At 40.9% G+C, this 16,854-nt stretch overlaps 1 protein-coding gene across 8 annotated transcripts in view; it reads right to left on the bottom strand.

Moving 5' to 3' along the window:
- The window catches only part of STN1 (STN1 subunit of CST complex), a 37,018-nt gene that overhangs the window by 19,638 nt on the left and 526 nt on the right, over positions 1 to 16,854 (bottom strand). For 7 of the 8 annotated variants that reach the window (XM_070470115.1, XM_070470114.1, XM_070470113.1 and 4 more), the window contains exons 2-4: positions 16,541 to 16,733; positions 9,935 to 10,030; positions 5,015 to 5,083 (exon numbers count right to left, since the gene is read on the bottom strand). In XM_070470115.1, coding sequence (XP_070326216.1) covers positions 5,015 to 5,083; positions 9,935 to 10,030; positions 16,541 to 16,673 — 298 coding nt within the window. In that variant the 5' untranslated portion in view covers positions 16,674 to 16,733. The remainder of the gene's footprint in view (positions 1 to 5,014; positions 5,084 to 9,934; positions 10,031 to 16,540; positions 16,734 to 16,854) is intronic. The other variant, XM_070470118.1, reaches the window with a different exon arrangement.

Below are 16,854 nucleotides of genomic sequence, written 5' to 3' on the forward strand. Positions count from 1 at the left end.
TCAAAGGTCTGGGGGAAGGGAACAGAGTCTGGTGGGAGGCCGGACAATCCAGTGTCCAGTGTCTTCTTTCCTACCCCAATATCACCTGTGCAAAGGCCTGAGCTGAATTCTGTGTGAGTTCAGCTGGGTTTGGTGGCAATAGCTCTAAACAACCCTTGAAAGTATCCTTGCAGGGAGACAAAATATTGGCCTGAGGGGAAAGGGGCCCAAGAGTCTCCATTTGCAGTTGTTTAAGGGGAAGGCAAATCTGCCCAAGGCTGATGTTCCACTGAGGTACTCAATACCCTAATCTCTCTCACTTCTCTTCTTTGTTGAGTAACTAGGCTGACTTCTTGCTCTCTCATGCTCTTGCTCACTTACTCACACACACACACACACACACACACACACACACACACTCACACCACTTAAAACTATAAATTTAAGCAACTTCAAGAATCTGCCTGCCAATGCAGGAGATGCAAGAGGCAGAGGTACAATCCTTGCATCGGGAACATCCCCTGCAGGAGGAAATGGCAACCCACTCCAGCATCCTTGCTTGGGAAATCCCATGGACAGAGGAACCTGGAGGGCTACCATCCATGGATTGGCAAAGAGTCAGACACAACTGAGTGACTGAGCAAGCAACTTTATGGTGAAAATAACCCAATGCACATTCAATTCTAAATAATTTCCATCACTTGAATTTACTTCCAAAATGTATTAGTTAAGTTATGAAAATAAGAATAGCCATGAATGTTCAGGTACTGCCAGTGCTGTTCTGAAGACTTTATAACCTATCAGCACATCTAATCCTCACAACCACTCTTATTTATTATTAGCCCCATTTTACTAATAAGGAAACTGAGTCACAGAGACATCAAACAACTTGCCCACAGTAAAACAACTGGTTAGCAACAAAGTTGAAGTGTGAACTCAGGCAGTCTCTAACCCCAGAGCCTTCCTGCTTATTCTTTATACTCAGCTGCTTGCCCCATGAATATACTCATATTTTCCATAGTTACAGCTAGTGTGTGTAAACAATTGTGTGTTGTTTTTCTGTCTAGCATCACTTCAAATACACACATCTCTCCACAGAATCTATACAATCCAGCATTTGAAATAACAACATAGCATTCTGGCTATGTCTCATTAGATGTTTCATCCTTCTGCTTTCATAATTTTTTTTTTTGTTTTGGTTTTTATCATTAGCCCTGTACAGGGCTTAGAGGTCAGCACTTGGGTAATGACTGGAGTCAGACAGACCTGGCTTGAACGTCAGGTCACTTCCTGTTAGCTGGGTGACCTCAGGCAGGCTGCTTAACCTCACTGTGCCTGCTTCCTCAGTTCTGTTGTGGATATAACAGTCGCTCTCACACATGGACTTGTTGTGTATGGTCCTTACATCATGAGCTTAGCATAATGCCAGATCCACAGGAAACATTCAATAAATGTCAGATACTTATGAAAAATGAACAATTAGGCCCTCAAGACAAAAATTTTGCTTTCCTTGAGGTCTTTCATTGGGGATTACGGGATAGAAAAGGACAAAAAGGTTTAGAGTACATTGCATATTATCAGAATGTTGGTCAGAAAACAAACAAACAATCATACCATTCTCTTTTTACAAAGTGTCACCAGCTAGGCATGCAGCCTTATGGCTCCGACACTGGCTTCAGTCATTTGGGTTTTTAACACCTTAAAAAATACATAATGATTCTATAGCATTTCATTTGCTTTTAAATTGTCAGAGAGACTGTGTTTTTATATAAGATGATCTACTCTCTGCATTTCTTTATGCATAAGCCCTTCATCTCTTTTGAACATTTTATGTTTATTTCTGAAAAAAGTGCAAGAAGCTTTATCAATAATGCTTATTACATCCCTTCTCCACATTCCAGTGTTTTTTTTTATGTTTATTTGATTTCATTTTAAGACATAAAAGTTTGAAAAAATCATTTAATATATCTCTCATCACCAGTGATAGCTTTCATTGCTTTAACAGCTAAAGAGCTGCTTTAACAGCTATGTAAGAGCTTAACATAGACAGCCCATATTTATTGTGATAAATACATAACTCTATCTTCTTCGGGTTATTTTATGTAAGTTGCAAGACACTGGTCACAGTTACCTCTTTTTAAATACTGTTATCTACCCAAACCAACAACATTTGTTAAATGCTTACTTACTTCCTATTGTTGTATTATTTCTGCTTTGTCATATACGAGGGTTCCTATAATGGAATGAATAATAGTCTATTGATCAAATTTTCTGCTTCTTAATCTAATATAACTTAGATAACCGTGGCTCTGTAACATAGAAAGGCATTACTTTTCTTTTAACACACTGACTATACTAAGGGAAAAAGCAACCCAAGGAGCTCGGAGAACTCTGTAGACTAGTAACCAATAGCCTGGAATCTAGACAATCAGCTTAATGTTACTCAACTTACTGGGTTTCTTCAGAAAATACCCAAGTATTACTTTTTAAAAGGTTATCCTGTCTGGGTTTCTATCTTTAAGTCCTCTTCTATTTAGGCTGAATTTTAAACATATTTATAAATTTCACTGCCATGATTCAGATGTTATAGGTAATAATGAATGCTTCGTACAGCACTGCTGAAGTGATCACACTGAGGGCTGGTCTGAGAAAAAGAGGCTCAGCTTTCATTTAACGGGTGAACCAAACTGCTGAAAGAACGGCTCAAGCTGTGGAATTTAATGAGTATAATGAGATGGTTGGAGCCTGACAATTTCATTTTAAGTAGCCTATTCCACTCTGAAAGATAAATCCTCTTTAAAATTCTAATATTAAACGCCAAGCTTTCTTAACTTTTCTCATAAGCTGAGTCCAAATGGTACATTCAATGTGACATTTATAGGAGTTAATATTATATTTTTATACCGATACCAATTGGAACATGATTTTTGACTCAGACTAAATTTTGTTTAAAAACATTACTCTTCAATGGCCACTTTCCAGTGGAAAGCTTTAAAAATGAGGGCAATTTAAATTAAAAGGAGAGAATGGGCTAGTTGGGAACAATTTTAAAATATCACTTCGTATATAACATGATGAGGATCACTTTCAGGCTTTCTCCTTGTACCCTTACCCTCACTTTTTATTCTCAAAGCAATTCTAATTAAGCTACCAACTGTAACTACTTATCTATTGGTCTACTTACAGTTAATTTTAAAATCTCACTTTCAGCATTAATAGACATTTTATCTTAAAAGTTACTAAGTTACATAATATATCTGAAATCATTTTTTTTAAAAAAGAGTTGATTTTTAAAATTAAAACGACATCTAAAAATAGCAGTGTATCAATGACAGCGCACGGACCAAATCTATCCACAATCTGTTTTTATAAATAAAGTTTTATTGAAACACAACCATGACCCTTTGTTTACATACTACCTGTAGTCACTTTAGTGTTATAATGGTGATGCTGAATGGCTGAGATGCAGACCATGGGGCCCACAAAACAGAACACAATTATTGTCTGGCCCCACATAGAAAAAGCATGCTGACCCTCAGTCTAAAGACAGCACATTGAAACTACCCTTTCTGACTGAAGATCGTTGTCACGACCACAAACCTGAAAATAACTTTAATACCCTGGCCATACATGAAAATTCAAATATCTGGTTGTCTCATAGGTTTATTTCATACTTCGTGATATATCTGCATAAAAACCTGTTGTCTCCCTTCATTTTTTTTTTAAATCTACAAAGCTTCCTCAGCTTAGTAGTACCACTGATACAAATGTTCCCAAATTAGGAAATGGGAATATCAAAATTATATGAAAATGATGGCCAAATTCTAAATGTAAATACATGCAAAAATTAGGCAAAGAAGCATCCCTACTGGTCAGAAGAGTCAAAGTAGGGAGATGAGATTCTGACAGGTAATGTCAGGGGAAAAAAAGAGAAGAAACTACTCCAAGTGTTATACATTCTCACCATGTATAACAGAAGGACATAGATAGCACATGTTAGATGTCAGTGCTGGCAATATTTATTGAATAACCCCAGTGTACATGGCACAATACTGCATATGCTGCAAAGAGAGAAAAATAAGGCCCTAGTTTCCATTGCTTCTCTAGAATCAAAAATGGTCACCACTATTGTATAATACATGTATTTTTTTAACATTATGAATTTAAGCAGCTCAAAAAACTACCTAAGGCCTATTAAAACATATTCAAGAAATTCCAAAAGATGTTTCAGTTATAGCCAATGAGTTCAATACAATTTTAAAGTTCTTCTTTAGTTTGTACTATTTAATGGCTAACTTCAAAGGAATCCTATCTTACCTTCTCATCAGTCTCAGAACTCCTGGCATATCTGTATGAATAAGCTAGGGATTTCAGAAAATCCAGATCATGCGAACATAGAAACTAGTGGCAACCATATCAAGGCAAAAGCTTTCAAAAGAGTGTTGGTCAAATGATACATCCAGAGCAAGGGGATTCTCACTTGATCAGCAATCAGGCTAAACCATCTTGACTTCTATAATAACTGTATGGTAAAAATGAAATGCTGAAACTTCTAGTCATCTATTCACATTCCTATAGGCTTAGGAGGAAGGGAGCACTAAAGAAATGGAAGCAAAAAAAGCAATGAGCTCCCCTTTATCAGTTTACAGAGCAGCCAAAGTTCTGGCTATAGTGCTTCAAGTTATCAGTGGATAACTTGATAATTCACCAATGGATAAATATGAAAATTAGCACTACTGCTAATTCACCTGAGCTAGCTTGAGTTCCATCTGTTGGTTAGCTGTAAAAGTAAAGTGAAGTGAGGTGAAAGTCACTCAGTCGTGTCTGATTCTTTGCGACCCCATGGACTATATGGACTATACAGTCCATGGAATTCTCCAGGCCAAAATACTGGAGTGGGTAGCCTTTCCTTCTCCAGAGGATCTTCCCAACCCAGGGATCGAACCCAGGTCTCCCACATCGCAGGCAGATTCTTTAACAGCTGAGTCACAAGGGAAGCCCCATAAAAGTAAAGAAGCATGGCAAATAAAATTACCTGATGAGGATTTGGTATTATTCAGCCTTTTCCAGCAGATGCAGTTTATAACTCCAGTGCTATCATCCACTGCAACAGAAGTGTCAAAGGGTAGAGATATGGGGTCATCACTAGTAAATTAGCACACTGCCATTGCATTCAGCCAAACTGAAAGATGACATTTTTCAATAGCCTGGTTAGGCAAATCCCTGATCAAACTTTTTTCCCACCCTTAGAAATAACTGCTTACCACACCCCAGGGGGAACTGATTCTCTGGAATGTCAATGTAATACATGAGCCCAGCAGAATGTAGTTAACGTTTCTCTTGCCCTATCTCAAGGGTATTAACTTCTGCCCAGGCCTTATCACTGCAGGGGATGTAAGGAAAGCTAAGCATATCACAGAGAGCAATGTTTTACTTTCATGATACAACATAATTATATCTTGGTCACACAAACAGTACTGGTCTGGCTTATTTTATCCACAGTGCAAAAGAAAAATAAAAGAATTTCCATTGTACTTGGATTTACAACTGCAGAGAAATTTAGAGATGTTTGATCAGGAATGGTAAGTGTTTCTCTTTGCCTAATTTCTTACAATCTCAGAATAGAGACTGATCAATAAGAGGTCAGTGGGCTTAATGATTTTTTTTTAAAAAACCAACAGCTAGACTGTTAGAAAAGCACACTATGTAATACAGAAGAAATAGGTGGCATAATCTTTTTATTGCTGGTTTAAATCTGTACTGAAAGCAGAATCTGAGAAGACTTCTTAAACTAAAATAAATTCTAGATGGATTTTATTTTATTAAGTATAATACAGGTAAACTTCAGAAGATAAGAAAATATGGGTGAATACTTTCAACCCTGGACTTAAGAGTTGGTGGGGGGAAGACTTCTTTAAGCAGACCTGAAAATCAGAATTCATTCCAAAAAATCTGATCTATTTGAACAACTAAAAACTAATACTGTATAGCAATTTTACAAATGATGGGGTTAATATCTTAATACATAAAGAACTCACACAAACTAATAAGGAAAAGATCAAGACTATAAGAGAAAAGGTGGCAAAGAAAAAAAATATGCCATTCATGAAAGGTATAAAAGTGACCAACAGACATATGTCAGTATGCTAAATCACTAGTTACCAGAAAAAAAAGAAGCAAATTTAAATAATTTCTCAACTACTAGAATGACAAATATTAAAAATACTGATACCCTCACATGCTGCTAGTGGGAATGTAAATTCACACCAAATTTCTAAAGATTTTAAGTTTGGAATTGTGTATCAAATTTTGAAATGTTTATATTCTCTGACTTAGTATTTACTTCTGTAATTTATGATGATGAGAAGAACAGAACAAATATACACAGATACATAGATCTTGTATAAAGCTATTCATTATAGGATACTTTACAGTACTGGAAGTTGGAAAAAACCTAAATGTTTATAAATATGTAACTGGTTAAATGGCTACAGTCCATAAGGTCGCAAAGAGTTGGACAGGACTGAGCACACACCATAACGGGTTAAATAAATGACAATGGCATGATGTATGAGAATACAAAGTTATAATGAAGATCTACAGTCACTGCGGGATTCACTTGTGGTTCAGCTGGTAAAGAATCTGCCTGCAATGCGGGAGACCTGGGTTTGATCCCTGGGTTGGGAAGATCCCCTGGAGAAGGAAAGGCTACCCACTCCAGTATTCTGGCCTGGAGAATTCCATGGACTGTACAGTCCATGGGATCACAAAGAGTCGGACCCGACTGAGCGACTTTCAGTTTCACAGTCACTGCTGTTAAAAGCTATCTCACTGTAAAATAGAAATGATACATATAGACATATATATCTTATATGTAATCTAATTTGTATAAAATATTAAAATATTAGTCTGTTTTGATAGAAATGATCTTAAGACATTAAAATATTTATAGAAGTTTCTTTTGGAGTGTATAGAAGGAACCCCAAAGTCAGTGTATACATTGACTATAAGCTTAATTTCAGGAATATTAAAATGAGAAAGAAATATCCATAATAGCAGTGAGGAAAGAAGGTATATCTATGTTTCTTCATATTGTGCTCAGTCATGTCTGACTCTTTGTGGCCCCATGGATTGTAGCCTGCCAGGCTCCTCTGTCCATGGAATTTTCCAGGCAAGAATACTGGAATGGGTTGCCACTTCCTACTCCAGGGGATATTCCTGACCCAGGGATCAAACCCGTGTCTCTCACGTCTTCTTCATTGGCAGATAGATTCTTCACCACTAGCGCCGCCTGGGAAGCCCCATTTCTTCATATTAGGAACATGTTAAAAATATAGGAAGGATGTTCACCCAAACACTGACACTGTGTCTGATTTATAGATTTTCACAGGATTTTATGAAAATGTATTAAAATGTTCTCTGGCTTTAAATTTTATCTTATAATCAGTATCATTTTAAGAAGCAAAAAAAAAAATTAATAAGGATGTTTTGAGTTAAAAAAAATAATGTATGAAGACTTTTAGGCAACACTACTTTTCTGGCCAGTTTAAAATCTTGATTTATCACATTAAGTAAAAAAAATATTAAAACACGAACATTTGTCCTAGAAAATGTGAGGTCATTCTGGTCTTAACTCTAGTCTCCCAGGATTCCAGGTCTGAGCTGGAGTTGCCGCCAGGAGCTAGCTCTGTGTGCTCAGGAACCCCCTCCAAACTCTCTGACTTCCTGGTGTGTAACCTCTCCTGGCAGACCCTGTCCTGACACCCTGAGGTCTGGCTGCTGAAAGGCCCTAGAAGGGGAGTGTACCTGCAGTGCTGGGCAGTCCTCCCACACTGGGCGGCATGACCTGGGCTGCTGACTTTTTGTTTCAGCCATGGGACGAAATCAGGCTAAGCAGGAAGCAAATCTAGCATATAGGAGTGGGGTGAGTCAAGAGGAACAAACAGGACCTGGGACAGCAGGAGTGGCCGCCTGGCAGGTGGCCCGAGAGCCAAGCTAGGCCTAAGAGGGTCAGGGAGTGTGCAGCTCTCTCTTGAGCAGGCCTCACAAGAATTAAAGTCACAAAAGTGTTTCCACTCTCAACCTTCAAATGCTTTTCATGTACCCACAAACCACAGATGTGTCACGCTCTCACGATATCCAGTCTAAGAAAAATGGTTATTGGGGAAGAGGCAGCCATAACCCCTTCATCTTTTCATAATGAGAAAAGGGGTTAAGTGAAGCCCTTTTAGGTCAGAGGCATTATATCTGGCCTGGTCCTAGAGCCAGGACTAATGTCCTCAAATAGCCACATTTTGATCTAAAAATCAGAAAATTAAAAACCAGATGCAGGGACTTCACTGGTTGCCCAGTGGTTAGAACTCCACGCTCCCAAGCAGAGGGTCTGGGTTGTTTGATCCCTGGTCAGGAAACTAGATCCCATATGCCATAACTTAAAAAAAAAAAAAAAGAAAGAAAAAAATCCTGCATGCTGCAAATAAGACCTTAAGCCAAATAAACAGAATTAAAAAAAAAAAAAGATGTAGCTGATCTTCTGGGGGGAGGGACGTAGGAGAGAGAAAAACCACATTTGAGTTATACAGAGACTACACGGCACACTGGAGTCAGTAAAGAGATTGGATCATCAGTGGGACCTTGAGCAAATAACTGAGCTTTAGTTTTCTCATCTATAAAATGGCAATAATACTTGTCCTTTCTACTTCAAAAGATTAGGAGGAGAACAACATGAAATTATGCATGTAGGAGTGCTCTGTAAACTGAAAGATACTAGTATTTCATCACTGGTACTTGGAGAGGAAGTACTATAATGTCTTACAGATAAGGTACTAGCCAGCAGTTGAGAATGCTACGGGAACTTGGTGAATATTTAGTGTACTGTCTGGAGAAAAAGAGAACCAGTGTCTTTGGTAAAATAAGGCAGAGAAGAGATCCAGGATGGGGATGTATGACAAGATGATCTATTTTAGAGTTTAAAAAAATTTATGTAGGTTGGGAAAAAGCAGACGGTGTGAGAAATCTCCCCTCTCACATGTCATTTTATAAGCACAAGACAATTATCCCCAGGAAAATGAATATATGTTGAAGAAACTGTATCTGGAAATTATCAACCACACACAGACAGTCAATGGGATGTTCTTGGTCACCTAGTTCAACTACCTTCTATTTTTCCCCCAAGTAGAACATGAATGCAAATCCAAGTCAGTACAACAAAAAGTGACAAAGTCAATTACAGCAAAGGTTTGGAATTCAAAATGAAGCTTCCCACAAAACATTTAGCTTGGCCTCTTAACTGTGAGAATTTTAGAGAATATACTAAAATGATTACATTAAATTCAATGAAAAACAAAAAATCAAGACCCGTGACACTAAAATCACATTCTAACAATTTGATGGTGGTCAAACTATACAGAAACCCTTTATTTAGTTTCTGTCATCATAAGGGAAGGGAAATTTTCTGATAACCCAAAGATGTAAAGAATATTTACACCTTTGGGTACCAAAATGTTATTTTTAAAAACTGTTTTGGATATAAATCTATAAATTATTTTTCATCTCTCCCCATCTTCTTTAAGTCTACTTTAATAGTCTGGCCTTCTTACTTTAAAGGTTATCAATATAAACATATACTACCATCCTCTGCTATTTATAGCTATGCCCTAGGTATCAGGTGTCTGTCCCTGATCAGCCAGTGACCCTGGACTGCATTTTAATTCTGCTGTCTCCCAGCTCCCCAAGAAGTGTCACCCAACAGTATCCATCAGGATCATTCCTACCTGTTGCCTCATTTGACATTTAGTCTATGTTGGTGGCTGCAAATGGTTCCCATTAGAGGCCAAGTACACAGAGTTTGTGAGAGTCCTCTGCTGCTCTGAAAGGCTGGGGTTTCTTTAGATTCAATGTCTAGCTAAGTGCGGTCCTTCCACATAAACTTAATGTCAGACACAATTGTTCTTACCTCCATAACTGTAGAATGCATCTTTTTCTCTCACTCCAATTACAGTTCCCAAGATATCCACCTGTTTTATTGGATGCCCATTGTAAAAAAATACACCTGAAATTAAACAGAAGAAAAAGGCAAAGTCCATATAATGTATGATGAGGTTTTCTGCTTTAGTAAATGTTAACTGTGTCAGAAACTCAATGGCATGCTGCTTGCTAAAACTTCAGACCTAAGAATCGGCTTTTGACAAAAAGGCAAGCCCTAAGAAATGCAGATGTCTTTTCCTCAAAGGTTATAAGTGAAAAGTTTAGTTTTAAAGAAGCTCAAGTGAGTACAGAAAAGAGAAAACCAATACTGCCCAACTAGATCTGGTTAATCTCCTCACTTGTGACAATGAAATGCACCTCCCTGTAGAACGCTCATCAAGGGCATAAGACAGCCCTGACACAGTACTTATATTTTGAGGGACTGGAAAAGGAAAGAGAGAGGAAACCACGAGAAAGGCTTCTTTGGCTTTTATAGGAAACCAGTCATCATTTCTACGAATTAGCAGTACTTTTTTTTTTTAAGAAAAAGAGAAGATAATTAGGTTACAAAACATGACCCTTTGGGGCCAGCAGATTACAACTCAAAAACTTCTCTTTTAAAAATTCTACTTCCAAAGCTTAGGCAACAGACAGACGCCAGCAGGCAGGTTGCCCCAGAGGAGAAACCTGAGAGGGAGAACCCCGCCCGCCAACACCCAGAGGCCTTCTCTGGACTCAGTGGCAGAGACGGAACAGAGAGGGGGACTCCTGGCTCTGGTGAGTCCCCCATTCCCACCTGAGGCCCCAGTGCTGTCCCACCTCCTGGGGAACCCCCAACACCCTTACCTGAATTGCCTATTTGAGCTTAAGCTACCTGCACTGGCTTCCTATCACCTGCAGCTAAAGAGTCTGCACTAAAATCTTCCCCAGCCTTTTTTTTTCTTCTCCCTATGCCGACTGAATTCCTTACTTTGAGAAAGAGGCTATAAACTTAAGGGTGACTTCCTTTTCAAATACATACATGAACTGTAAACAAAGACTCACTTACCACTTCAGCATTTGGCCACCCTCACCCTCTCTGGTTCTTGCCAAGACTGCTCAGAGCCTGTCTTCTGCACATCCCCTGTGGGGAGGGGGCCCTGCACTGAACCCTGAAGCCCTTCAGAACCCCCCAGAATGACTTTGCTGATGGTTCTGTTTCCCACGTGGATGCAGGGGCTGGGAACCTGTCATCCATGGTTGAGTCCCTGGGTGGGGGATGGACAAGGAGACTCTGAGCCTCAGTCAGCCTGAGATTTTAGGAGAGGGAGACATGGTTTGAAGGTGTCAAATTTAGCTCAAAGAAGGGCCATCTCCCTAGCAGAGGCAGACTTCTAAAGATGACTTAGCAGACTGGAAAGACTATGCAGAGGGCAACGTGGGGGCCAAGAGCTGAAGTGGCAGGGCCATATGGGCTAAGGAGCCTGGGTCCCTGAGTTACTCCTGGAACAGAGTCGCTTCCCTCTAGGAACACGTGGATTGAACAGGGTTGAACTGACTCCACGGAAAATCCATGAAATCTCCAGAGTAGGGCAGGGCAGTTCTTGAATGACTTCTGAGTTCTTACCATTGAAATCCAGCGATGAGCTGTGGGGAGGCCCTCAATCCCCCGGGCCTGCCTGCCTGCCCTGACCAGACACAGAGGAGAGAGTGCGTCTTCAGAGGGGGCCGGGTCCCACAGGACCTCTGCAGAAGGGAAGTTTAAATGAGGGGCTGGGGCACGGCATCCTCTGCACCACCACGGCGCCAGGACTCGCTCACACGCAGACAGGGGCAATGGCGGCGGACCTTGCTTTCATCCAGCTTTGCTGCAGGGCCGGGTGGGGGTGATGATGACCCGAGTTCCAGACAGGTCTCTGCCTGTGGTCAGCCCTTTCTGCTTCCCCAAATGCCCTGGACTTTCTATTTGAGTACTGAGCAGAGCTAACTTAGGGAGAACTCTCTCCTAGAACCTGACTGGCCTCTCCCTCCCCCGACCAAAGGTCGGTCCCGGTTGTCAGGCTTTAGAAATGGCGTGCTGCTGGTCCCGTCAGAGACGCAACAGCCCACCGCGCTCTGTGTGGTTGGCTGCGGCTCCTAGGACACCAGCAGTCAAGGGCAGAGCCATGGAGCCGTGCGGACCCCTGGAGGGCCTGCTGCCTGCCCCTGAACGGTCTTTCCAGCTAGCCTGGAAGCCACGAAAGCTTGAAACAAGCCCCAGGACTCTTTGGGTCTTCCTGGGATACCCTGGTATGTACGGCTTTGGTAGTTTTTATAACGAAGAGTGGATATATTTTAAGAAGGGGAAAAGCGCCAGTCAAAAGGTGCTCCCCCTGGGCTGAACCACATGGAAAAGGCACGTACATGGAGAATACAGGATTGATGACACAATGCCAACGAAGTCCTCAAGTCACCTGTGGTGGATGCCAGTCCTCTGACATTAATTACCAACATGGGGCAACACTTAAAAAAAATCTGAACAGGTCTCCACCTGAGGACACAGTAGGCTTTCTTGAAAACAGACAGAAAAGAGAGCCCCCTAAACTTTCATCTCATAGACTGTCAATGCTTGTCTTCAAGGCCAGAGTCACTCAAAGATGCATAATAACAAGGAAAAACATAAAAGCAAGATAGAACAGTGAAGGAGCCATATAGCAGAAAATAACAGATGGTTTCAGTAAAATCACTCAGAGAAAACTATTTGAAGGGGAAATACACTGCTTGGAAGTAGAGAAGGAAGTTCCCCCAGTGTACAGAAACTCAGATGATACACTTCAGAAGCACAACCTCAAGAAGGAGGAGGACATGGAAAAAGCAGTGGAGAGAACCACTTTCTTCTCTCAACACCAAGTCTCTTCTGTGAGAAAAGGAAGTTGGATGGCAGCTTTGCGGACAGAGAGAAAGCCTGAGGAGCAAAGAAAAGAAAATCACCACAACAGATACTAGCTGACGAGTATAACCTGCAGCCTTTGCGAAGTGGCCCTTTCACTCCTGCTGCCTTTGCTCCAAATGCGGCTCCCAGAGCCCCAGTCACCTCAGGGGATCCACTGCCTGGATCGTCAGGTCCCCAGGAAGGAGGACAGTCATGCTGGGAGGGCTCAGGGACCCAGGGTCACCGGCAGCTTTGATTCAGCTTTCACAGCAGTGACCTGAACAGCCACACCCACTGCGAGACACTGGCCTTTATTCTCTTTTTTAAAAGCAACTTTGATTTATTTTTTGGTCTTGTTGTCAATGTTCAGTCACTCAATAGTGACTGGTTGTTTGAGACCCCCGTGGACTGCTGTATCCCAGGCTTCACCAACTCCCAGAGTTAACTCATGTCCACTGTGTTGATCTCACTGCTGTTATTTAATTGATGCTACAAATACTCTTACTGAAGTCTGACAGCATTAAAATGCCCAAGACAGTATTTTTTTAAAAACACATTATTCATTTAATATAATCTTATAAATACATTATATCCATGTCATGGGTCCTCTACAATTAGATAATATAAGCATCGTAGTTTGATTCAAATAAAAGATTCTCTATTATTTTATCCTATCAGTAAAGCTTGATATAGATAGATTCAGAATAATAAAGACCATTTCTGTATGCTATGAGCTGTAACAAACCAAATAAAGCCAAACCAAAACCCCAAACCTAAACAACATCACCACCACAAACTTCACGACATCCTATTAGTTTAACCCTAAATTCATAGGTTAATTTAGGGGAGCTAACAATTGGCAACCATTTTGCAACACAATTCTGATGCTGACTAGCCAGAGTAAGGTTGAACTTCACAGGTTAAGGGCAGTCTCCCATAAGAGACTCTCACTTCGGGCACCAGCCCCAAGTTTGAGGCTCCTCAGGCCACGCACACTTCTGACCAACTGGCTACATACACCCTCCATGGCAAACTCAGGTCTGATACTTCAATAGAATGACACACAGGACTCGGGAAGGTGCTATACTTAAGACTATAGTTTTATAATGAAGGGGACAAACCGGGACTAGCCAAAGGAAAAGACACATTGGACAAGGTCTGGGAGAGTCTAAGCATAGAACCACCAGGTCCTCAGGACACAGCGCCTTCACACACTGATGTGTGATTACCAACCAGGAAAGCTCACCCAAGCCTCAATGTCCACAGTTTTAATGAGGATTTCATTACACAAGAGAGACTGACTGAATCATTGCCCACTTGACAACTCAATCTCCAGTCCCCCTCCCCTCCCACAGGGTTGGACTGATGTCACCTGGCTCAAAACCAACCCTCTTAATCACATGGTTGGTTTTTCAGGCCTTGAAGGCCCCCACCCTGAAACTACCTAGGGGCCTAGCATGAGGTACCTCATTAGCATAAACTCAGACGTGGTTCGAGGAGTCCACCATGAATAACATAAACACTATCATTCCAGAAATCCAAAGATCTTCCAGAAGCCTCCCACAAAGGCCACCCAAATTCTTCATTATACATTTCTTTCTTTTTAAGTCATTTTTTGGTTAGCTTTTGTTATTTTAAGATACTCTTTGCTGTTTAAGCATTTCTAAATTTTATGTGGTCAAAATAAAAGTTTTTTTTCTTTATGAAAACCAAACCAAACACAACAACAGCAAAACAACACAAAACTAAAACCTAGACTAGTAGTTACTTCCCACCCTTCAGGATGCTATGTCTAAAGAAGATCACTCTGTGAAATTACGGTTAATGACTTTTTCAACTACAAAGTTTTGAAACCAAGCAGGGCCCTGCAGGGGCCCTCTTGGGTACAAAAGCATTTCTGTGTCCTTTTTTCTTTTTTTCATAGAAAAAAAGGTTCCAGCCTCTTAGACCTTCCCTGAGTTCCGAGTTCCAAAGGGGCAGATGCAAGCAGTTACTAATTAGGGGAGTGGGGGATGCAGAAGCAAAGTCCAAGCAGTCAAGAAACAATAGTGCCGCAAACAAAACAGACTCCCAGTTTCCCCTTAAAGGGTATACCTAACAACCTGATTCACACCTTTGAGTTCTTCTGCAGGCACTAAGAACCCCCACCCAGGAGGATGGTAACTCTAAGCTGAGACTCCAAACTGGTCAGAACCAGGAGACGGATGATTGTGATTTCGGTAATAGCCTGTTACATGACCACCAACCAATCAGAAGAAAGTCATACACCCCGTAGCCCTCATCCCAAATGTTGCTTTTAAAAACTCTTCCCTGCAAACCATGAAGGGAGTTCAGGTTTCCTGAGCCTGAGATGCCTGTTCTCCTTGCTTGGCCCTTCCAATACACCTTTCTCTGCTCCAAACCCCAACACTTTGGTTTCTTTGGTCTTGCTGTGCAAACAGCACACAAACCTGGGTTTGGCAACAGTTTCGTTTTAAAAATGACATCTGAAACATTACCACCAGTGACATAACAAAGATCACTGGGAGCAGTTTTCCATGATGTGTTAATACATTATAAAGTCCTTCACCCACGGGAAGAGCTTAGCCCCTGTCACGTCCCTGATACTTCCTTGAGCACCTACAGAAGATCTTTAAGCAAGACTAACATTTGGTGTGAATTAATTTCTTCCCAAGGAGGTAAGTTATGAAGAAGACCAGACTGGTCTGAGAAACAGACAACAGAGAGGCAGGATGGCTGCCTTCCAAGGAAAAAACCGGATCATTTCCAACAATACTTAGAAAATAAAGGTGTGGTGAAAAAATCTGTACAAAAGGCTTTAGTATAAGGTCATCCAAACATATTGGTACTGAGCATGGGAAACACACAAAACATGGTCTCATTAAAACTGTACATACTTGAGATTCTTAACTACTTCTGATTCATAGCTTGCTATTCATTCAAAATAGCAAAGAGAGTTTAATCAAACTTCTCATATAGCATAATAAACATGTGAAGATTCATCCATAGCTATGTGAATTACTTATTATTCTAAACTGTATTTGCTGTACTTGGAGGTATGAAGATGCTATCTTTAGTGACCACCACTCTGATTTTAAAAATTATTTCTTTAACTTTATAATGCTTTGTTGCTCCAATTACTATGATTCGAGAGCCCATTAGAGGCCAGACACTGTTTAAGAGCTGGGATTACACAGATGAACAAGGCAGATGATGTCTTTCCTCTTGGGGAGTTTATATTGATTCTGATCTTGATTCTGATCTATTCAAAACAAAACCAAACTCCACAAGAAAAGCAGGCACAGTTAATCCTCTCTTTACAAAGAAGACTCTTAAGCTTTACAGGTGAGTCACATACCCAGGCCAGGTAAGTGGTTAGAAAAAGAAGCCAGGCCTAAGTTTTCTACCACAAACAGGCCCAGAGAAAAACGACTGAGCATTTTTAAATATGAAAGACCTCAAACCCAAGTAAAAACATTCTTCAGTACAAAGTTACTCCCCCAAACATCTATTTAAAAAGGATTTAGATTGTTTTGAACTTTCACAGAAATCAACTTGTCTGAGGATGCAGGTAAGGTCAGTTTCAAAGCTGCAACTGAAAAGGTTCTTCTAAGCCCTCAGCCCCAAATTTCTGCAGCTTTTGGGGAAGCGAGGGTGGGGTGCAGATGCAGCCCAGAGCAGCCACCTGGGTGACCAGCCACGTACCTTGTACCTGGCCAGACTCCTTCAAGTCCAGGATATCCCTGATGTAGAGTTTTGCAAAGGCCAGAAACACAGGATCCAAACCCCACAAGAGGGAAGGAGTTTCGTCTTCACAATGGCTGGATTTAGACTGCATCTGGAGACCGGGCTGTGGCTTCCAGCCAGCCCTGAAAAGTTCAGCATCTAGAGCCGAGATCTAGGTGGGAGACAAAAACCAGGACGCAAAGCTGGTAACTTGGGTACTGAAATCGTCACGGCCCCTAAGCTGTTCCCCGGGCCGGCATCCTGAACACTGGGAGGGGTAAATTCAGGAGGGG

This window comes from Odocoileus virginianus, chromosome 7 (genome assembly GCF_023699985.2).
Source record: "Odocoileus virginianus isolate 20LAN1187 ecotype Illinois chromosome 7, Ovbor_1.2, whole genome shotgun sequence".
NCBI classification, from domain to species: Eukaryota; Metazoa; Chordata; class Mammalia; order Artiodactyla; family Cervidae; genus Odocoileus; species Odocoileus virginianus.